Source organism: Ursus maritimus, unplaced genomic scaffold (assembly GCF_017311325.1).
Source record: "Ursus maritimus isolate PB19 unplaced genomic scaffold, ASM1731132v1 scaffold_15, whole genome shotgun sequence".
NCBI lineage: Eukaryota > Metazoa > Chordata > Mammalia > Carnivora > Ursidae > Ursus > Ursus maritimus.
In genome coordinates this window covers 238,138-262,047 of record NW_024423897.1, presented here as the reverse complement: position 1 = coordinate 262,047, position 23,910 = coordinate 238,138, and the positions used below count along the sequence as shown (strand labels likewise).

Below are 23,910 nucleotides of genomic sequence, written 5' to 3'. Positions count from 1 at the left end.
CAGTCTGGACAGCAGAGGCAGGCCATGGCCAGGACGGAGAGACCCATGAAAGCTGCCAGATAAGGGTGCTTTCCCTTCAGCTTCTGGCTTTCTTCTACTCCCTGCACCACCTTTCTCCCCTTGAGGCACCCCGAAGGGAATACTGACCCCAGCCTGCCCCCCTGTATCCACGAATCCCTTCCAGATCTTCCTGAAGCCCCCTCAGCCAGAGTTCCCTAGAGTTTACTTGCGCTTAGGTGACACCCTCCATGTGGTACCCCACATTCTCCCCTGGCTGGAGCCTTTCACCCAGAGGCTCAGAGCACATGGGAGACGGCACAGGGCCCCAACCCCATGACCCCACTGGCTATGTGACACTGGGCAAGTTTCGCTTGACCTCCTAGAGCTACGCTTCCCCAGCTGGGAACAGGAACATGGCACTTGCCTCCTGGGGCTGTGTGGCAGGGCCGAGGGGTGGAGGCTGAGAACCGTAAAGCACTGGCCACTTGGAAGTTACTTGAAGAAAAAGAAAACCAAGCCCCTTAGGACAGTCACACAGCTGAGGTTGGTTATGTCACTTTATTTAGCAAACGGTCACACTCTGAGCCCTACCAATTGCTCCTCCAGACTCATTCGAGGGTCTGCCTTGGGAAGAAGCTCAGAGGGCAACCAGGAAGGCCCAGGTTCCCCAGTCCGCCTCCTCTTCCACCAACACACCCTGCAGAGAATGAAATCACTGCTCGCGTCCTCAGGCACCCACCCCAATGTGCTTGGGGGGCCCTCCAGTGTTTAAGAGCCACCTGCCAGGGCCCAGCTCCAGGCACAGATTCCTTCCTGTTCCTGAGATGCTGGCAACGGGCGAGGACCTCTGTCCCCAGCTGTGGGGTGCCAAACCTTATTCCCTAGCCCTGCAGCCTGTCCCTGCTGGGCAAGAAGCAAAATGTACGAAAATACTTTTAATTATTTCTTTGAAACGGCTAAGAAATAAGGTCGTCTTGTTTTTCTTTTACAATCCCAGTAAAAAAAAGTTCACATTAGTGCTGGGGCCCAAAACTAGGCCCTCCCCGGAGCGGAGCCCCGGCCTCTCAGTAGAAACGCTTGTTCCGCTCCTGCCGCTTCTGAAACACCACGGCCCCCACCACAGCGCACACGATGATGCCCAGGAGCGCGCACAGCAGCAGCAGGAACACCCGCCACCCCGTCAGGGGCCCGCTGCGGAAGTTTCCGGTCGGGTCATCCACATTGTCTGGGGGAGAAGAGAGGGGAAGCTGAAGTGGCCAAGTGGAGGGGTCAGGCGGGCTCCCAGGAGATAGGGGAGTCCAACAGGATGCAGCAGAGCGACAGACCGCAGCCAGCCCTACAGGGGGAAGCTGTGTTCTGCTCACAGCTGTACCAGGGAGGGGCAGGGGAATGGACTGAGGGATAATCCCACTAGGACCAAGCTTCCCAGGGATCAAGGCCCCAGGAGCCTTCTGCTACAAGCTGGTGAAAACGGGATTCCTGGCCTCCCCAGGAGAGCCTGAGTCTGCACAGGACAGGCCCAAGATCTGTGTTCACAAGCCCCGCCCCAGCCCCATGCAGGGGTCCAAGGTCCCCCTCTGGAGAAACACAGCACTGGCCAAAGGCTGCCCTGACTCACACCTGTGGATATATTCCATGACTCCTAGCGGGTCTCCCAGGCCCCCCACCCCACCCTTCTGCTCTAGCCACACCACTTCTCTGCCTCCTAACACCATCAACACCTCTGCCGGGAATGAGGCCCTGACACATGAGGCATCTCCTGGAATCCCAACCACACTGGGATGGGGAACTCATGCTCTCCCTTTTATAGAAGGCTGACAGCAGGAACTGACTTTGTCAAGTTTGTGAGTCTATGCTGAAGGGACTGGGGCCTGGACTCAGATCCTTCTGCCCTGTGCAGCCTGGGCCCTGTTCCTGCCACTTGGCGTCCCTCCCAAGCCACAACCCTTCACTCCTTACTATGGGGGCTGCTCAGGGCCTCCACCCAGCCAGGCCTGGAATGCCAGCCACGAGCCAACTTACATCCTCCTTTCTCACACAATCTGACAAGGGCAGGCCTGCTGACCTGGTCTTAACACCAGCCTCTCCCCTCCTCTACCCCAGTCACTAGACTAAGCCCCAGGACATCACCTAGCCCATGGCTAGGCACAGAGTGGAAGCTCTGGAACCATCTGCTAAAGGAACGAAAGGATCAACAAGTCCGCAAACCAGTTAATCCCTGCCTGGCCAATCTCATGGGGTTGCTGGGTAGGTCAGAGCAGATGAGGTCTCTGAAAGCCCTCAGCAGCCAGAAACCCTTCCAAGGTTGCAAAAACAGTGGCGTACGGCAGGGTCTGTTTAGCCCCTGAGATGTCTGTAAGTAATTTGAATCTTAAAACAGTGAGATGTCACATAAAATGCGGGGTTCCACTCCGGCTCCCACTCCACATGGCAACCTTGGGGTAGGCTGAGAGGCTCCTCATGCCCCAACCCCGGCCCACAGGCACAACTTCAGGGCTCTTGGGGTGCATGTCCACACACACAGGAGTTTCACTTCAACCAGAATCCCTGCTCTGGGAAGACAGCCTGGTGGCTAATTAGTGCCAGGGGAAGAGTCCAGGCCTTCGGAGCTTTGCAAAAACCTAAGGTCAAATCTTGCCTTTACTTCTTTCTGGCTGAGGAAAGCTGGAGGATCAGATCCCCTGGCTCGTGGCAGGACCAAGTGCCCAGGCCATTCACCGAGGCCATGCACGTGTTGAATCAGAATGCCCTGCACATCACCTACACCAACAAACTGCCCCTCTGGCTTTCCTGACCATTAACCCAGCACCAAGCACTGGCAGAAGCAGACACCAGGTGTTCTCACATCTACTCATTAGCACTGACTGCTGATCCAAGACCCCAGGCCACAGCCACAACCACAACCGGAGGGGGCGAAAGCAAATGGACCATAGGCACGCAGCCAAACTGGCCCCACCCCCACCCCACCCCGGGCCGCCCAGACCCAGGCCAGGATGGGCGTCAAGCATGTACCTTTGGGTGACTTGAGGAAATTAACACTGGGCTCAATCTTGGTCCAGTCAATGTTCTCTTCATCAGGAGTGTGTTCTACCATCAGCTGGAACAGCTTCATGGAGATGATGTCATGATTGTCTGCAGGACCAAGAGTTACAGTATAAGGGGCACGGAGCCTGCCTTAGGGCACAGGGCCCACGCCCCTCCCAAGAGCACGGCTCAGGGACAAGTCCTGACTCTGAAGTCAGACAGCAGTTCCCATCTGAGCTCTGCCCTTCCTAGGTCTATGAACGTGGGGAAATCCCTTCACCTCTCAAACCCTGCACGGGCAGGTGTATAAAAGGGAATAGAGGCCGCTATGTCATGTGACTACCCATGAGATGCCAGCCATGGAGGCTTCTGCATTCACAAGTCTTTGATGAGGGGCGCCTGGGTAGCGCAGTCATTAAGCATCGGCCTTCCGCTCAGGGCGTGATCCCGGCGTTCTGGGATCGAGCCCCATATCGGGCTCCTCCACTGGGAGCCTGCTTCTTCCTCTCCCACTCCCCCTGCTTGTGTTCCCTCTTTAGCTGGCTGTCTCTCCGCCAAGTAAATAAATAAAATCTTCAAAAACAAACAAACAAAAAAACAAGTCTTTGATGAACCGCCAGGCACTACTATGTACACAGTCGTCTCCAGCACTCTTCACTGGGCCTCTCCAAACAGCCTCAGAGGGCAGCCACCGTCACAAACCTGGCTTTGTTCCCACAACCTTCTCCTGACACAGGCTGAAAGACGATCAGGTGAAATTCCAGATAACCTGAGGGGAAAGACTGGGTGGGACACTAAATGAAACCAGACGGACAACCAGCTAATAACTGATTACCAGGTCATCCACGAGCAACTAATGATTCCCTGAAGCTGGGTAACAGGGGCTACGGGACTTATTGGACCATTCTCCCCACTTTGGGGTATATAATTAAAATATCCACAGTGAAAACTTTAAACCCCCAAAGCAACGACTCTCTGGGGACCAAGCAGACCCAGACACTTCCATGAAGGGGAGGCTCCTGGACAGTGGATGGATTATAGGCCCTGGAAATGTCTATCATGAGGATAAATAAGCCCTTCATCTGATTCTATACACTGCTTCCCACTTCTGGTCAGCAGGAGCTGGTCCTGGGCCTGGTGCCCTCTAAGGGCCCTGATGCCTTCTGAGTACCATGGTCAAGGGTCACTATCAAGTGTCACCCAGGCCCGGTGGCCCAGTAAAGCTTGCACAGGCTGGCCGCACCCCAATGCTTACAGAGCACACCGTGGGCCAAACAAGAGCCCTGACTTTATGAAACTTACAGTTTAGTGAAGGGGACACAATGAAATAAATTATATGGTAGATTCCAAGATAGTTAAATGCTATGAAGAAAAAGAATGCCAAGAAAGGTGATGAGAAGTGCACAGGAGACTGGTGTATGCGTGTGCAATTTTAAATAAGGGAAGCAGGGGCACCTGGCTGGCTCAGCTGGTAAAGCATGCACCCCTGGATCTTGGGGTTGTGAGTTCAAGCCCCACATTGGGTGTAGAGCTTACTTTAAAAATGTAAATAAAAATATAAGTAAGTAAACAAGGGACTCAGGGAAGTTCCTACTGAAGAAGTGACATCTGAGTAAGACCCTGAAGGAGACGAGGGTGAGGCACAGGTACAAAGGCCCGGCAGGAGGGCACTCATGTGTCTGGAAAACAATTGGGGGTGACGTAAGGGAGCGGGGAGCCATGAGTCACAGGTGATGGGGTGGGGGAGGCACTGGCACCCAGGGCATAGCAGACCACGACTAGGACAGACAGTGGCCTTGACTCTGCAGAAGATGGGAGAAGTGGCGACACCTCACTCGAGCTTTCAGGGAATTGTTCTGGCTGCTGAGCTGGGAGAGACTGTCAGGGGCTGTTGTGGAAGAAGGGGACCACACGGGAGGCTCATGCAGTCGTCCAAGTGAGTGAAGATGATGGCCTGGACCTGCCAAGTAGTAACAGAGGGGAGAGACGTGGTCTACTGCACTGAGAAAACAAGGTCAGCAGGACTCACCAAAGGATGAGAGGTGGCATGTAAGAGAAAAAAAAGAGAGACCAGAATGACACCAAGGTTCTTTGGGCTGAACAACTAGAGTAACAGAGGTTTCCTTTATGTTTCGGTGGCAAGATGTGGGCTTCAGCTGTGGGCATGTGAAGGCTGAAATGCCTGCGGGTATCCAGGTAGAGATGTTGCGCAGGCTGTTGGTCACAAAAGTCTGGAAAGGTCTGAGCTGGTGATGGAAAGCTGGGACTCTACAGCATCTGGATTCAAAGCCCCCTAGCTGCCTGAGGGAGCTCTCGCAATAAGCCCCAGGTGTGCCAGCATTCCCAGATGCTGCAAAGTGGAGGAAGAAACCCAGGTGCATGTGTACCCGACGAAGGGAGCTCAAGAAGGAGTGATCAATGACGTCGCAAGCTTCCGACAGACCAGGGAAGCTCAGCCCAAACACTCACCAGACAGGTCTCCAGTACCAGCTGAGGCTCCGAAGTAGTAGCCCGTGGGCAGCCGCACTCCCGTGATGTCGATGCAATTCTTCCACTCATTCTTGTCCTCTAGGTCAGTCATCACCTGCAGCCAGCCAGCAAGTCAAGTACCCACAAGGCCCAAGCCCGCCCACCTCCCTGAGCCCCTACAGAGAGAGCTGGCCCCGGCCCCCCTGCTCACCGTTAAACGGCCCCGAGAGTAGCGCACGGCCAGGAAGGTATCGTGATCACGGTTACGGAAGTCTGCCGTGCAGCCCGCCAGCTCGGTCCAGCGGCCATCTTTGCTGTGGTCGTAGGACAGGGAGCCATTGTTCACCATTACCGAGATGTACGGGAACACACGCTGAGACCGAGACACCAATTACTCCATGGCCAGCCCCGCCTGTGGGAGGCAGTAGGGGCCCCAATCCCTGGAGGCCCCTTCTGTGCCAAGACCAGGGAGAAGTCCTGGTCCCCACCCCACCCTCCAAACCCCCACCCACCCCCAGCCAAGCTCTTCCTGTCCTGCCTGAGGGAGAAAATACAGGCATACCTCTGTGGTCTCATCATTGGGATACGTGTCCAAGAAGATGGCTAAGCCGTGGAAGTTGTCTTTGCTTCCAAACACAGGCCCTGGAATTAGAAGATGCTCTCATAATGGGAGGTATTGGAGTGTCCCCTGGGTACCTGAAGGACAAAGTAATGCCAGTGTAGGCAGAGCAAGAGAGGCTAATCTATGGTCACTCACCCAGGAAAGGGAAGGGATCTCTAAGGGAGGGGGAGGTGTCAGGGGTGCAGCAGAGAGGACTCAAAGTCTGAAAGCAGAACTGTTGAGGGAACAGCACTTGGACTTGTGCTCTGACATGTCAGGTGACAAGAGGGCAGAATGGACCCCTACAGAGGAAGCCCCATCCTCTAACCCAGGGGTCAACAAATTTCTGTCAACATTTTAGACTTTGCAGACACATATGGTCTCAGCCACACAGTCTTCTTGTTTTTGCTTTTTTAAAAATGGTAGAATGATGGGGTGCCTGGGTGGCTCAGTTGGTTAAGCATCTAATTCTTGGAGTTGGCTCAGGTCATGATCTCAGGGTCCCTGGGATTGAGCCCTGCATCAGACTCCGCACTCAGCTCTGCTTCCCTCTCTCTCCCCTTCTACCCCTCCCCCTGGCTCACGCATGCTCGCTCGCGTGCTCTCGTGTGCACTCTAAGTAAATAAATCTAAAAAATAAAAATAAATAAAAAAAGGTAAAATGTTAAAATCCTTTCTTAGCTGGTGTACAACACCAGACCACAATGGGGCACAGAACTGAGTGAGCTGCAGGATCCAGCTATCCCTCTTCCTATAGGGACACTTCCCAGAATAGACTCGAGGTCCCAGGTTTCATCCAAGAGGAGCAAGCAGGACCCTAACAGGAGGGTGCAGAATGCCCCCACCTAGACAAGTGCCTCCCTACCTGGCACAAGGCGGTCCCGGGTGTACCACAAGGCAATGCCATCTCCATGGAGATTCTTCTTCCCTGCACCATGGACTTTGAAGTGGACATGCATCTCCCAGTCCTTGAGGAAGCAAGGCTGCAGAGAAAACAGAGACAGCTGCTCAGAGCTCCCCAGGCTATCCTGCCAGCTAGATGTGACCCAGCACAGACCCGTCTCCTCCACTGAGATTGGCACTCCTTGAAAGAGGGCCAGGCGGCAGGGTCACAAGTGCCACTGATCAATAGACACCACACCCCCCAGCACTCTCAGCAGGAAGGGAGGGGGCTGCTGGGCCTCCCAGGTGGGGAGGGGGGGCCACACAGTGTCCCAAGGCTGCCTGAGGCCCAGACTCTGCCCATCCTGGCCCTAGTCTTCTCTTGGGCCTGGTCACAGGTTCTCACTCTATGATTCACTTTCCTCAACACCAGCCAAACCCATCAGCCGTTTCCTCTCTATCCCACTACTCTTGCCCCAAAATCTTTTGTAAGGATTACTACCCCTATTTTAGCCACATATTTCACAAAAAAGAAAACCCATTCAGAGACAAAATAACTTGTCAACAGTAGGTTAAGTGGATGGTCTTGATTCACACCCAGATCTGTCGGACTCAGAAACTTATGCTGTGTCTTCTCTACCTCCCATGACCTTCAGGCCTTTAACACAAAGTGCAGCAACTCTTTTCTGGTCTCCCACCCCTACTGTCTTCCTTTCTAACCACCCTTCCAAACTGAGGGACTCAAACCCAGGTCTGGATGATTCCAAACCCCAAGCTCTCGGCCAGCACCCTTCCTGCCTCTTGCAGACCCAGTCCACCTTCAGTGTCATGACGGTGCCAGGGCTGGGGAGCTGGGAGGGTCATGCTCTGGGGTCTCTGGGCTATTTTGATGTGAGAAAAGGCAGATATTCCCTGGCATTCAGGAACACCAGCTGCAGAGCTGGGCACTGTCCACAATAAGGGGAACAGCCTAGCCTCACCCACCAGGAAGTTGCTCGTGAAAACTTAAGGTGCTGACACATACTTTGACAAGAATCCACTTGGGGGAAGTCTGCAGATGGGGATGTGAATAAATGTTTAAACAAAGGCCCATTAGAAAAGCAAGCTGAAACAAGATGTGGTTGACTTATCAGACTGGCAACCATTAAAGACATCCTTAATACCAGTGTTGAGGGAGATGGAAAGAAACACCTGCTCTCAAACAACCAATGGGACTGTAGATGGCTCCCATCTTCGTGGGGGCAATCTGGTTGTTACAGCTTTTTAACAGACCAAGGCAGATCCATAAGCCTTTGCACTTGAAAATATCAAAGATACTAAGAGAAGAAAAGTAAGGTGCAAAAGTTCCTTTTTTAGAAAAAGGAATTCGTGTACAGATAGAAAGAAAAAATTACAGGAACATGGACCAACATTAATGATACGTGACTTTGGTAGGGGAACTACAAGAAATGTTTACTTTCTATATTTGAATTTTGTATAATTAACATAATTTTAAAAACCCAAATATAGAAAACTTTATATCCCCTCTTGGATGATCTGGCTTGGGCATTCACTGATTCATCAGACTTACTCTTCTGGCTCTGGGAACCAAAAACCAAGGTGATGAGACCCAGCTCCAGCCCCTGAGAACACAACTGGCAGATACCTAACCAACAGCCTGCAAGGAGTGGGAAATCTTGGCCTTCCCAATTCTTGGCAGTTCACTGGCTCTGGGGAAATCTGCAGATTCTAGAGGGGACAACTGAGAGGTGATGAGACCAGCTCTCAAGGATAGATGGACAAACACTCTTGACGCAAAGGCCTTCTGAGGGAGTGGAGGGCCTGGTGAACCACCCTTGCCTTGGGCTGGGACCACAAAGGCAGCAACCCAAACATAAAAGTGAACGAGGAAAGCCCTCCCAGGGGTGGTAGCTCAGCTCGAGCCCCCCATCCCTGAAAGGAGATTAAAGTGACTCACCCAAGCCTGAGATTTTTCAACAAACAACCTTACAAATACAATACCTGGCATACAATAAATAACCAAGCACACAAAAGACAAGTTATCAACAAAAACCAAAAGGGAGGGAGGGAGAGAAGAAACAGGCTGATGGAAACTCCAGATACTGGACTTTCAAATAACTAGTTTATTACATTCAAGGAGATAAAAAACAAGATTGAGAACTTTGGAAAATAACTGAAAATTTTTTAAAAAGTCACGTCACAAAAAAATTCCAGAACTAAAAGAATATAGTAACTGAAATTAATAACGTAATGGGCAGGTTTAACAACAGACTAAGAACACCAGGCGCCTGGATGGCTCAGATGGTTGAGCGTCTGCCTTCAGCTCAGGTCATGATCTCCAGGTCCTGAGATCAAGCCCCACGTCGGGCTCCCAGCTGAGCAGGGAGTCTGCTTCTCCCTCTGCCTCTCCCTTTGCTTGTGCTCTCTCTGTCTCTGTCTCTCTCCTCTCTCTCTCTCTCAAATGAATAAATAAAATCTTTAAAAACAAACAAAAAACAATAGACTAAAAACAGATGAAAAGAGAACCAGTGATCTCAAGGCCAGTCAAGATAGATAAAAATATCCAGGAGGAAGCACAGAGAATGAATAGTAGATACAAAACTGTCAGTAAGAGACAGAGAGTGAGAAACTCTAAGATACGTATAACTGGAGTTTCAGAATGAGAAGTGAGAGAACAGGTCAAAGGAATATTTAAAGAGATGTCCATGTACTTACTAAAACTGATTCAAAGACATTATGCCACAAACCTTAAATCTTACAAACCGAAGGAGACAAATAAAAAGAACACCATACCTAGGCACATTAAAAGGGGAGGGAGAAAAAGAAAGACAGTCTTAAAAGCAACCACAGGGGGAAAAAAACCACAAGATTATCTTCAAAGGAATGATTAGCCTGATATGGGGCTTCTCAACTGAAACACTGGGAGCAAGGGACAACAGACTGAAATATCTGGAGTTAAAAGAAAATAACAACCAACACAGGATTCTTTACTTAGCAAAGGTTATCCTGCATGAATGAAGGTGAAATTAAGACATTTTTAGGTAAAGAGAAACATTACAACTGTCTTCCATTCATCAGAAAGAAGGAAAATTATCCAGATCCAGAGTAAAGTCAGAGATTCAGGAAAGAACAAAGAGCAACCAATACAGAAAATGTGGGGGTAAATAAATATTTGTATAAAATAATGTTTTATGTGATTTAAAACAGAAAGGATTGAAATAAATGACAATAATGGGGTAAATAAAGTTAAAGTAGTCTAAGATCTTTGCATTGTCCAGGAAGAAGAAGGTACACATTATCATTAGACTTTGGTAAAATATGGCCGTGTGTTTAAACTCCAGAGTAATCACTGAAAAATCAGGAAGCAAGCAAAGAACTTTCAAGCTAGCAGAAGACTAAAAATGAAATAAAACTTAACCAACCAAAGAAGACCAGAGAGAAAAATGAACAGAGAATGAGCAGCAAAAATAGAAAATAAATAATAGGAAGGCAGGAAACACCAAAATCCGGGGCACCTGGGTGGCTCAGTCAGTTGGGAATCCAACTCTTGGTTCCGGATTGGATTGTGGTCTCAAGGTGGTGTGATGTAGCCCCAAGTCAGGCTCTGCACTTAGCGCGGGGTCTGCTTAAGAGTCTCTCTCCCTGTCCATTTGCCCTTGCCCCTTTCTCTATTTAGATAAATAAATCTTAAAAAAAAAAAATCAGTAATTATCCTAAATATAGATGACCACCTGCTGATAAGGCTACATAAGATCTCTCTGTATTATTTTTTAAAACTGTATGTGAATTGGGGCGCCTGGGTGGCTCAGTCGGTTGAGCGTCTGCCTTCAGCTCAGGTCATGGTCCCAGGGTCCTGGGATGAGTCCCACACTGGACTCCCTGCTCAGTGGGGCCTCTGCTTCTCCCTCTCCCACTGCCCCTGTCCCCTGCTCATGCTCTCTACCTCTCTCTCAAATAAATAAAATCTTTAAAACAAAACAAAATACCTATATATGAATTTACAATTATCTCAAAATAAATTTATTTTAAATAATAAAGGATCAGGGGCGCCTGGGTGGCTCAGTCGTTAAGTGTCTGCCTTCGGCTCAGGGCGTGATCCCGGCGTTCTGGGATCGATCCCCACATCAGGCTCCTCTGCTGGGAGCCTGCTTCTTCCTCTCCCACCCCCCCTGCTTGTGTTCCCTCTCTTGCTGGCTGTCTCTATCTCTGTTGAATAAATAAATAAAATCTTAAAAAAAAAAAAAAAGAAGAAGAAGAAAACACAGGGAAAATCTTCACATTGGGGTTAGCAAGATTTCTTGGATAGGACACCAAAGCACAGGTAAAAAACAAAAGAATTAAGTGAATTTCATTAAAATTAAAAATTCTTGAACATCAAAAACATCGAGAGTAAAAAGACAAACCACAAAATGAGAGAAAAATCTTTCCAAATCATGTATCTAATAAGAGAGCAGTGTCTCCAGAATATACAGAGAGCTCCTAAAGTTCAACAGTAAAAATTAAAAATTTCAAAAAATTCAAAATGAGCAAAGGACTTGACATTTTTCTAAGGAAGAAAATAAACAAATGGCCAATATGCACATGAAAAATGCTCAATGTCATTAGTTATTAGAGAAATGCAAATCGAAACAACAAGATACTGCCTCACACCCATTAGGATGCATAGCTATCATCAAAAAAAAAAAAACCAGAAAATAACAAGCATTGGCAGGGCAGCTGGCCGGCTTGGCGGGTGGAGCCTGCGACTCCTGATCTTCAGGTTGTGAGTTCGAGCCCCACAATGGGTGTAGAGATTACGTAAATGAATAAACTTAAAAAAATAAAATTAAAAATTAAAAAAATTAAAAAAACAAGTGCTGGCAAGAAGGTGTAGAAATTGGAACCTTAATGCATTGCTGGTGGGAATGTAAAATGGTGTAGTTGCTATGGAAAACAGTTTGGTGGTTCTCAAAAAGTTAAAACATAGGTACGCCTGGGTAGTTCAGTCAGTTAAGCGTCTGCCTTCAGCTCAGGTCATGATCCCAGAGTCTGGGATGGAGCCCCAAGTCGGGCTCCCTCCTCGGTGGGTAGTCTGCTTCCCCCTCTCCCCCTGCTTGTGCGCACACGTGCTCTCTCGCTCGCGCTCTCTCAAATAAATACTAAAAAAAAAAAGTTAAACATAGAATTACCATATTACCCAGCATTTCCACTTCCTGGGTACATAAAATAACTAAAAGCAAGGACTCAAACACTCGCGTATATCCACGTTCACAGAAGCATTACTCATAACAGCCAAAAGGGAGGAATAATCCGAGTGTCCATCAACAAACAAATGGATTAACAAAATGTGAACACACAGGAATATTATTCAGCCATAAAAAGAAATGAGTACTGATACCTGCTACCACATGAACCTGGAGCTATGCTAACTGAAATAAGCCAAACACAGAGAAATATCCTATGATTTCATTAAACGAGTTCCCTAAAAGAGTCAAATTCAGACAGAAAGTAGAATATTGGTTACCAGGGGCTGTGGGGAACTGGGAATGGAGAGTCACTGTTTAATGAGTATCAAGTTTCAGTTTGGGAAGATAGGAAAATTCTGGAGATAAACAGTGGTGATGATTGTACAACAAGCTTAAAGTACTTAACGCCCCTGTACTGTACACTTAAAATGGTTAAGGTGGTAAATTTTATGTTATGTACATTTACCATAATAAAAAATGTTTATGGAATTTTCTTTTGCATGTGTGCAGATACATAAATACAATAATCAAATAATTTTTGTAGATAGCCATTACATTTTTCAACACCATTTAAATGCCGATGAGAATCCTATTAAGGACAAAGTTTTCATAAACTAAAGGATTTAAAAGTGGAAAAACAAGGTTAAAATGACAAATTTTGTTATGTGTATTTTACCACAATAAAAATAATCCAATAATCCCCCAAAAGCCTAATTATATGCTGTTTACAAGACACAACTCTAAAACATAAAGCAATGGGAAAAGAAAGGAAAAGGACAGAAAAGATACAGCGTGGAAACCTACGCTTTTTAATGACAAATCATTTAATGAACAAAAGATCTCGTTTACCAAGAAAATTTTGGCCTCAAAATCTATAAAGCAGAAACTGACAGAATTACAAAAATAAAAACAAATCCACAAAGCGATTTTAACATACCTCTCTCAGTAATTGATAAAAACAAGCACGAATGTCAGGAAGAATACAGATACATGAACCCAAGCAGCAAATTTGACCTAAACGGCACAATGTACCTAACTAGCTGAGGATCCACATTCTTCACAGACACACACAGAAAATCTTCCAAAAACCTGACCATTTGCAAGACTCAAGAGACCTCCAGGGATGGAAATAACAGATTGTGTTCTTCGACCATGATAAAAATCAAACTAGATGTTAATGATAACTTAAATTTTGTAATAACTAAAAAAGACTTTGAAAAAAAATGTTAAATATATTTCACCTCTACAAAAGTCATCCCAGAAACCAGATTTCAAATGGTCTCTGGTGCCCAGGAGTTTTCTGCATCTAGGAAGAATGCAGAGATAAGACCCCAGGCTGGTACAAGGGTTGCCTACAAGCAGAAGGGCAACTGTGAACAGAGAGATGAGAAAGGAACGCCTGGTCTCCCTAGTATGGTTCATAGAGAGAGGAGTTTCAGGAAAGGGTACACACAGAAGTTGAAACCTGGAAACTGACTCCTACAGGACTATCCAGGCCTTAGAAAGTCTCTGCGTACGGCAGACTGAAGACTGCAGATCAGTGGAGGAAAATACCAAGATAGAGACAATATAAAGCCTCTGAAGGATTTTAAGCAGGTGCAGGTAAGGTACCAGCTGGAACTGATTCAGAAGTTGCTTCTGGAGGCAGAACATGACATGGCCATGGTTTTCCATCCTCACTACAAAGCTGAGCCAGCTGGGGAGCTCAACAATCTTGATGCCCTGGCCCTTCCCGGGGCCAACTAAATCAGAATCACCCGGCAATCAATCATAGAGCATTTTACAGTTAGTGGTTTCCATGTCTTTGCTCACAACAAGTAGAAGGCAGAGCTAATTCAATAGTCAGCTGATAGGTCATTGAACATTTTGATGAAAGATCACTACACAATCTGGGGTTTGTAAACCTAAAGAAGTTTAAAATATCCAGTAACTCTGCTATAACAAAACTCCCTGCATATTCATCTACTATTGAAGTGAACACAGGTTCTCAGCATTCACATCTGTAAAAACAAAAAGCAGAAGTGGTGCTGAGGCCTGTCTTATTCTGACAATAATATCCATCCAGACAGGGATGGGAACAACAGCTTGTTGGGATGCATTTCAGTAAATTTTTACTTTTACAATAATTATCCAAAAATTGTGTAATGCATTTATTTCGACCAACTGTGTATTAATAATAGTCCCCCCCAAAAATATTAAAAGTTAGTTTCAAGGTCCCAACAAAGTTAAAAGGCTTAAATTATTACATTTATTTTAATTGCAGAGGAATGGGACAAGCTAATCAGTAGGGGATTTTCAAACATTAAATATACTGCATAGAACAAAATTCTATATGGGAGGAAATGAAAATACAAATTCAATAAAAAAAAAAAAAACCTGATGTATAATTTGGGCTGATTCATAGTGTTTAAAACATACAGTGGGTATCAAACTGAAATATTTAGATTCCACTGAAGACACTTATGAGTACCGAACAATTTCATTTTAAAATGGCACTACTTAGGGGCACCTGGGTGGCTCAGTCAGTTCAGCGTCCGGCTCTTGATCTGCCTCTTGATTTTGGCTCTCAGCTCAGGTCATGATCTCAAGGCCTCACTTCCCCCTCCCCCTGAGTTCACTCAGCTCAGGGGTCTGCTGAAGATTCTGTCTTCCGCCCCCTCTGCCCCACCCCCCACCGGGGCGCATGCTCTCTCTCTCAATACATAGTAGGTACATAAAATCTTTCTTAAAAATTACATGGCAATATTTAAAATATGCTGTAAACTACATCCTTTGCAAATATCTAAACTTAAGAAAAGCAATTCTGGATATCAACTTTTAAAAAGTGTAAGAGGGTATACACTTTCAGACAGTACATCAGCCAAAAAAGCTTAAATGCCACTCTGCAGCCTCCACACAAGGCTCCTCAGGATGGGGTCTGATCAGCTCCTTAGGCTTCCCTCTGTCCTATGCTCCAGCCATTGGACTCTTGGGAGTTCCAGTCACCTTGGGGCCACTCCTTGGTCTGGACTGCTCCACCCCAAAACAGCAGAAGCTGTTTTCCCTGCTCGAACAACAGCAGGTGCTTAGGAGTATTTGCTAATTCAATGCCCCTCCCAGAATGAGGGGGACAAAGAAAAGTCCAGAAAGCACCTCTCCAGTAAAGGAAGAGATGGTTCTTGGGAAACAACAGGCAGAAAATTGTAAGAGTTCCAAGCAATTTCTTTCAAGAATTACAAGAAACACTGTAACCCTTCCAAGAATATCTGCAGGGCTAAATAGGAAAGTCCCTAGAAGTGAATGGAGATGTGGGGGAAGGAAGAGAACTATATTCCAGACTGAAAATTTGATGAAGGTAAGTGCAGAATTCTCTCAGCCCTGTGACATCACCACGCCACTGACAATGCCAGCCAACAGTTATCTACAACCATAATTGTTACTTGTAGCTGAACCAATTTCTAAAACTTCCAGCACTATTTGTACTTTGCTTAAAAAATAAAAAAGATTAATGACGTATTGAACTCACTTCCATAAAAAATGTAACACTACATAATTTTTTAAAATCATCTGAAAGCCCTAAGACAGAATAATGTGACAGGATGTGACACGGGGGAGATAACATAGTTAATGAAATACTGAGTGGGTGGCACTCAAGCTGAGACATACCAGATGAGAAAGAAGGAAGCAGGCATGAGGAGCCAGGAGGCAGTGCCCCAGACAGAAGGAACAACAAGTGCAAAGGTCCTGAGGAAAGAAGGCAGCCAGAGAGGCTGGAACAAAATTACCAGTATAAATGGAGATGCGAAGCACCAGGAGCCAGACTGTGTAGACATAATGTTTGTTTATCCCCTTCAAAGGAGACCCCAGGCTCTGAGGATCAGGGTGGAAGCTGAAGAAAGTAACCCAGATGCCCCTAGCAGAAAGGAGAGGAGCAGCAAAAGGGACAGGCAGTTGAGGCAACACAAGGACAGCGTGGGCTCCCAGAACTAAATGGCAAAGCCATCCAGAACGGACCAAAGAACAGGGTGATGGAAAAAACTAGGACAATGGCCAACAGCTTAGGCCTACGGGAAGAACTGGAACCAGGGAGGCTGAGGTAGGAGGAGCTTCTGCCCCAAGCTGTGACCCAGCCCCAAATTAGTCTCCTTTCGCCCCTTTCCTGACCTAGACTTCCCAGTGTGGAGTCTGTGTAGCAACTTATCTTGGCCACTGGTCATGTATGACATGCCAGTGACACTTGAGGTTCCCTAACCTCTGCAGCAAAGGTCACAAAAATTAAAACTGCCCACAAGTCCAGCTCCTCTACATCACTGATGACAAGACCCCCAGTAAAACACTGGAGAAGTGGACTAAGTCTGCAAGTAGTTCTAAGGGATTCCTCCGTTGTCCAGAGGGAGCGAGCAGGTCATGTGTAGCAAGTGAATTGCTGGGCTTAGGTAGCAGACACATCAGAATTTAAATACTAATTATACCCTTCACTGCCTGTGTTAGCTCTGCATGAAACCATGACAGCCAATTACTTCAAACAGCCTGTTTGAGAATTAAATGCAATAAGGCATTTTAAGGTCAATGCCTAACACATTCAAAATACCCAATAAAGATTCCATCTGTTCCATTTATCCCACTATTGAGAGAGTTGGATTCGGACAGCCTGAGAGCTCCGCTGCCTACTAGCTATGTGACTTGGAGTAAGGCACTTTCAACTGAGTCTTAGCTTTGTCAGTAAAATGGAGATAATATCACTTACTTCACTTGGCTTTCGAAGAAACTAAATGAGAAAGGGGTAAAGTGTCAGGCACAGCTCCCGACACAAAGTAACTTCAGTAGTCATTCATAGTAACTTCAATAGTCGCTGGTGAGTGTTACCAAGATGAGGAAAACTGGTGGGAGGCGGGCCGCAAGCCTTCCAACCGAGCTCAGGTCTGGGGTGCTGCGGGGACTGGGAGTACTGGCTTACTTAAGGATATACCTAGCGTCTTGGGAGCCACTCACCTGGTGGTTCCAGATAGAGCCCTCTTTGCTGCGCTCATCAGGGGTCAAACGCACGTACTGGCTCGTGAGAATAGTGCTGCCTTGGAAGTCCCAGAGGGGCATGGAGCTGGAACCGACTCCTGTGGACAGAGACCGGCGTAGACAGGTGCGTAAGAGGCCATGCCAGGACGGGCCTTGCCAGAAGCAGGAAACCAAAAGAGCTGCTTTGCTCCGGAGAAAGGAAACCCCCTTTACCCAACCCTGTCCAGCTTCGCCCTCACCCTGCACTCTCCCGCCCCAGGCCTCACCTTGGTAGGGCTTGATAAGCGAATGCTCCCGCTTGAGGTGTTCACTGTTGCCGTCAGTTATATCCGCTACAACCGGCCCCAGAAACAGGAAAAGAAGTAAAAGTGTAGTGGGGCCAGGGCCGGGGCCGGGAAGCCCAGGCCGCCCCGGGCACCGCCGGCCCCAGCCCCAGCGCCAAATCCAGCCTTCCGCCGCCATTCTCCGTTCCTCTCGGCCACTTCCGCCCTAGGACTTCCGCCTTCCGGGTGTCCCATCTAATGTCCTCCGGCCGGAAACCCACCCCAGTGTCACCGGGAAGTTAAAAAAGCAAAGCCTCGCAGCCGAAAGGAAGGCGGCTTTATTCACTGAGCAGCCCCCCAACCTGGTCAAGTGTTGTTCCATCTCCTTGGCTGCTCCGAGGAACCTTTGGGCCAGCCTCAGCAATGGGTTTCTAGGAGCGACAAGAGCCGCAACCAATCATGGAACAGCACGTTGGGCTTGTGAGCCAATGAGGAACAGAGGGATAGCTTGAATCGGGGCAGCACGAGGGGCGTGTGCGAAGCGAGGCATGCTGGAACTTGTAGTTTTGGGGGCCTTTCGCGCGGGCTGGACAAATGAAGACTGTAACGACCTCGGCCACTGGCTGGTGATCGCGTCTCTGGAGTAACGTTTCCCAACCCTGGGGGGAAAGAACTCAGAATGGAAAGAGGAGGACTGAATTCCAACTTCCTCGCCTCCACGTTCTCACTGGGCGGCTCTGGCACAAGCCTGTGTTTAGCGGTCGCTGGCCCCACCCCTCTCCTAGCGTCAGGCCTGTGGCTACGTAGAATTCCCAGTCGATGAAATTGGCAGGATTATTAGAAACTTTTATCAACAGCTATATGCCAATAAACTAAGCACTCTGGATGAGATGGAGTCCTTCCTGGAAACCTATAAACTACCAAGATTGAAACCGGAAGAAACTGATTCCTTAAACAGGCCAATTAATGATGAAGAAATTGAGTCAGTGATAAACAACCTTCCAAATAACAAAACTCCAGGCCCAGATGGTTTTCCTGGGGAATTCTACCAAACATTCAAAGAAGAAATAATACCTATTCTCCTAAAGCTATTTCAAAAAATAGAAACAGAAGGAAAGCTACCAAACTCATTCTATGAGGCCAGTATTACCTTGATCCCCAAACCAGGCAAAGACCCCATCAAAAAGGAGAATTACAGACCGAGTTCCCTAATGAATATGGACGCCAAAATCCTCAACAAGATCCTGGCTAATAGAATCCAACAGTACATTAAAAGGATTATCCATCACGATCAAGTGGGATTCATACCTGGGATGTAAGCGTGGTTCAATATTCGCAAATCAATCAGCGTGATACATCATATCAACAAGAAAAGACTCAGGAACCATATGATCCTCTCAATCGATGCCAAAAAAGCATTTGACAAAATACAGCACCCTTTCCTGATTAAAACCCTTCAGAGTGTAGGAATAGAAGGTACATTTCTCAATCTCATAAAAGCCATCTATGAAAAGCCTACTGCAAATATTATTCTCAATGGGGAAAAGCTGGAAGCCTTTCCCTTAAGATCAGGAACTCGACAAGGATGCCCACTCTCGCCACTATTATTCAACATAGTACTAGAAGTCCTTGCAACAGCAATCAGACGACAAAAAGGGATCAAAGGTATTCAAATCGGCAAAGAAGAAGTCAAAATGTCTCTCTTTGCAGATGACATGATACTCTATATGAAAAACCCAAAAGAAGCCACTCCCAAACTATTAGAAGTTATAGAGCAATTCAGTAACGTGGCGGGATACAAAATCAATGCTCAGAAATCAGTTGCATTTCTATACACGAATAACGAGACCGAAGAAAGAGAAATTAGGGAATCCATCCCATTTACAATAGCACCAAAAACCATACGTTACCTTGGAATTAACTTAACCAGAGACGTAAAGGACCTATATTCTAGAAACTATAAATCACTCTTGAAAGACATTGAGGAAGACATAAAAAGATGGAAAGATATTCCATGCTCATGGATCGGAAGAATTAACATAGTTAAAATGTCCATGCTACCCAGAGCAATCTACACTTTCAATGCTATCCCGATCAAAATACCAAGGACATTTTTCAAAGAACTGGAACAAACAGTCCTTAAATTTGTATGGAAACAGAAAAGGCCCCGAATCTCCAAGGAACTGTTGAAAAGGAAAAACAAAGCTGGGGGCATCACAATGCCGGATTTCGAGCTGTACTACAAAGCTGTGATCACAAAGACAGCATGGTACTGGCACAAAAACAGACACATAGACCAATGGAACAGAATAGAGAGCCCAGAAATGGACCCTCGGCTCTTTGGGCAACTAATATTTGATAAAGCAGGAAAAAACATCCGGTGGGAAAAAGACAGTCTCTTCAATAAATGGTGCTGGGAAAATTGGACAGCTACATGCAAAAGAATGAAACTTGACCACTCTCTCACACCATACACAAAAATAAACTCCAAATGGATGAAAGACCTCGATGTGAGACAGGAATCCATCAAAATTCTAGAGGAGAACATAGGCAGCAACCTCTACGACATCGGCCAAAGCAACCTTTTTCATGACACATCCCCAAAGGCAAGAGAAACAAAAGATAAAATGAATTTATGGGACTTCATCAAGATTAAAAGTTTCTGCACATCCAAGGAAACAGTCAGAAAAACTAAGAGGCAGCCCACGGAATGGGAGAAGATATTTGCAAATGACACTACAGATAAAGGACTGGTATCCAAGATCTACAAAGAACTTCTCAAACTCAATACACGAGAAACAAATAAACAAATCAAAAAATGGGCAGAAGATATGAACAGACACTTTTCCAATGAAGACATACAAATGGCTAACGGACACATGAAAAAATGTTCAAAATCATTAGCCATCAAGGAAATTCAAATCAAAACCACACTGAGATACCACCTTACGCCAGTTAGAATGGCAAAAATAGACAAGGCAAGAAACAACAATTGTTGGAGAGGATGTGGAGAAAGGGGATCCCTCCTACATTGTTGGTGGGAATGCAAGTTGGTACAGCCACTCTGGAAAACAGTGTGGAGGTCCCTTAAAAAGTTAAAAATTGAGCTACCTTATGATCCAGCCATTGCACTACTGGGTATTTACCCCAAAGATACAGACATAGTGAAGAGAAGGGCCATATGCACCCCAATGTTCATAGCAGCAATGTCCACAATAGCTAAATCATGGAAGGAGCCGAGATGCCCTTCAACAGATAACTGGATTAAGAAGTTGTGGTCCATATATACAATGGAATATTACTCAGCTATCAGAAAGAACGAGTTCTCAACATTTGCTACAACATGGACAGCACTGGAGGAGATAATGCTAAGTGAAATAAGTCAAGCAGAGAAAGACAACTATCATATGATTTCTCTCATCTATGGAACATTAGAACTAGGATGATCGGTAGGGGAAGAAAGGGATAAAGAAAGGGGGGGTAATCAGAAGGGGGAATGAAGCATGAGAGACTATGGACTCTGAGAAACAAACTGAGGGCTTCAGAGGGGAGGGGGGTGGGGGAATGGGATGGACTGGTGATGGGTAGTAAGGAGGGCACGTATTGCATGGTGCACTGGGTGTTATACGCAACTAATGAATCATCGAGCCTTACATCGAATACCGGGGATGTACTGTATGGTGACTAACATAATATAATAAAAAATCATTAAAAAAAAAAAAAAGAATTCCCAGTCGAGGGCGTTTGCTACTCCCAGCCCCTGTAGTGCAGTAGAGTTTAAGAGGGAGGAACAGACCGGGATCCTGTCCCGAGCCCCAGTGACGGTTGGGACCCACCCGGATCTAAACCATCTTAGTGCATGCCCGCCGCAGCTGGAAGCAGCCAGGAATGGTCCAGAAAAGCTACCTGTGGACCAGAGTTCAAAAACTGCTGGCCCACAGCAGAATAGAGCTCTGTTTTACCTGCTCATGCTATTTCAATACGATTTAAATATCGATTTTTTAAAAAAAAAATTTTTAAAGATCTGGGGCGCCTGGGTAGTCAAATAAATAAATAAAATCTTTAAATAATAATAATAATAATAATAATAATAATAATAATAATAAAATTTTAAAGATCTTATTTATTATAGGGCGAGAGCGCACAAACCGAGGGAGAGGGAGAAGGAGAAGCAGACTCCCTGCTGAGGAGCGATCCCAGCCGAAGGCAAACATTTAAATGACTGAGCCATGCAGGAGCCCATCGATATTTTTAAATCGATAGACTTATCAGAAATCCAAATTTCCGGTTTTTCCAGGAAAATCTGCACGCTACACCCATGGGGCCCTACAAAGGCCTTCCTCTGCTGAGCTAGCCACCCCGCTGGCCACTAATTTATAGCACCTGCCCAGCCCCTCTAGGTATTTGAATTAATAACCCCTGTTACAGAGCACAGGGTTGGGGGTGGAATCATTGGTTGGTTGCTCCTTTATTTTATTTCAAGAATCTTCCCCTTTTGAATGAGTGAACTTACTCAAGATTAGTGCTGAGACAACTTTTCTGGATCACATATTTTTGATCAGCTTATTATTAAAGTAATACACTCATATATGTTGTACAGACATATAATACAACAAAAGTCCCCTGCCACTCCCCTCCCAAAGAGTATTCCCTTCCAGAAATTTATCTATATCTATACAAACAAGGATATGTACCTTCCACTAGACCTCTAGGAAGGCTGGGATTTTTGCTTGTTATGGTCACTTCTGAATCCCCAGCATCTAGAACCACACTTGGCACAAAGGAAGTGATTAATAAGTAATTAGTAAAAATACGAATATTTGTTCTAGAACCTGGAATTGGGTCATGAGGAATGAGTAGGAGTTTACCAGCAGGGGGAAAGCCATTCTCAGCAGAGGGAACAGGAGATGCAAAGGCCCAGAGGGATGCCTGAGAGCATATGGGATGAAAGCAGTTTGGAATGATTGAAGAGAGGTGGGGGAGAGTGTAGCGGAGGCCAGAACTTGAAGGACCTTAAATTTCCAGCTAAGGAACACGGCCTTTTTGTAGAAAGCAATGGGATGGTTTTAAGCATGGGAGTGGCCAACATGGATTTTTCTGGCTATGGTGAGGAGAAGAGATTGGAGGGGGGGACTACCCTCCCAGGGTGGGGAGACTGAGTAGAAGGTCGTTATGACCAGACAAGAGATAGCAAGGCCTGATCCAGGCAAGTCTCCAGAGGGAAGGGGGATCAGATCTCCCACAGAGAGACTAGGTATCAGTAACTGATCCCCTGTGGGAAGCCAGGGAGAGAGAAGTTGAGAACAGCGTTCTGAGCGCTGGAGGGGAGAAAACTTGATACGGATTAAACAGTGGGAAGTCCCAGGGTTGACTGGGGTCCCTGGGGTGAAGACGTGGTCAGAGCTGAAATTGGCATCCATAGTGGAGAGGTGAGGAGAGGAGAGGCTAACCTTAGCAGGGGTCAGAGCCTGTAATGGGGCCTTTTTGGGGAGAAAGATAACCATTGGCCCAGGTGCAGCTCCTGGCACCCAACCACACATACTCACAACTTGGCAGTATCTAACTCGATGTGTAACCTTGAGCAACTCACTCCTCTCTGAGTCTCAGTTTCCTGATCTGTAAAATGGAAATAACGAGCACCACCCACAAAGAGGGTGTAAGGATCAAATGAAGTTGTATTGGGGGAAGACCCTGTGAACGGTTAAGCCCTTCATGAAACCTAGGCCCAGATCCACAGCACAGCAGATGGACGGGCAGTCGCCACTGTCACCACACCCCCTATAAACCCCTCCCAGGCACATTGCCATTGTCACACACCTTATTAAGACAATGCTCCAGGCCCAAAAGCAACCCCCAATACACATACCAAGTCTGACTGAATCCCTCTATCTGGGGGGCCTGGAGCAAGTTGTCTGGGAAGAGGGGAGTCAGGGCAGGGTGACTAGCTGCTCTCACAACTAGACTCGAAAATCATTCCTCACTCACATAATAGTGCAAAGCTAGTGTTCCCGGTGGTTGGGTGCCTTCCCTTTGGGCCCTAATACAAAGACCCTGTCTCCTTCCTCCTGTGGCCCCACAATCCCTTCATCTCCTGCATCCAGCCAGCTAAAGGTGAGGGAGACAAGGTGGAGGGCACACAGTGCATGAAAGTCTTGGCCCGGAAAAGGCACCCATCGTTTCATTCACATTTACTTGGTGGGACTAGTCACAGGCCACTCCTGACTGCAAGTGAGCCTGGGAAATTAAAGTTTAACCATGTGCCCAGAGGAAGAGGACATGAACTTGTGGTGAAGAGTCAGTTGTTTTCTGCTCACAGCCCTAGAAGGAGATAGTAGGATAGAGGGTAGAAAACCGAAGAGGGGCCCAAGCCAGGGTGCTGGGTGACTTGAGGGCGCTAAGCCCATGCGTCAGGTAAACGCAAGTCCTTTTAGTGGGTGCATGCCTGGGTAAGAAA

General features: G+C 46.8%; 1 protein-coding gene across 1 annotated transcript; it reads right to left on the bottom strand.

Moving 5' to 3' along the window:
• Positions 1–539: 539 nt before the first annotated feature.
• On the bottom strand, positions 540–17,701 carry LMAN2 (lectin, mannose binding 2). The gene is made up of 8 exons (XM_040630244.1): positions 17,460–17,701; positions 17,173–17,291; positions 6,960–7,077; positions 6,056–6,135; positions 5,705–5,866; positions 5,494–5,608; positions 3,013–3,132; positions 540–1,225 (listed from the first exon to the last, which is right to left on the bottom strand). The coding sequence occupies exons 1-8, from the start codon at positions 17,653–17,655 to the stop codon at positions 1,065–1,067; spliced, it is 1,071 nt and encodes a 356-aa protein (XP_040486178.1). The 5' UTR covers positions 17,656–17,701; the 3' UTR covers positions 540–1,064.
• Positions 17,702–23,910: the final 6,209 nt, after the last annotated feature.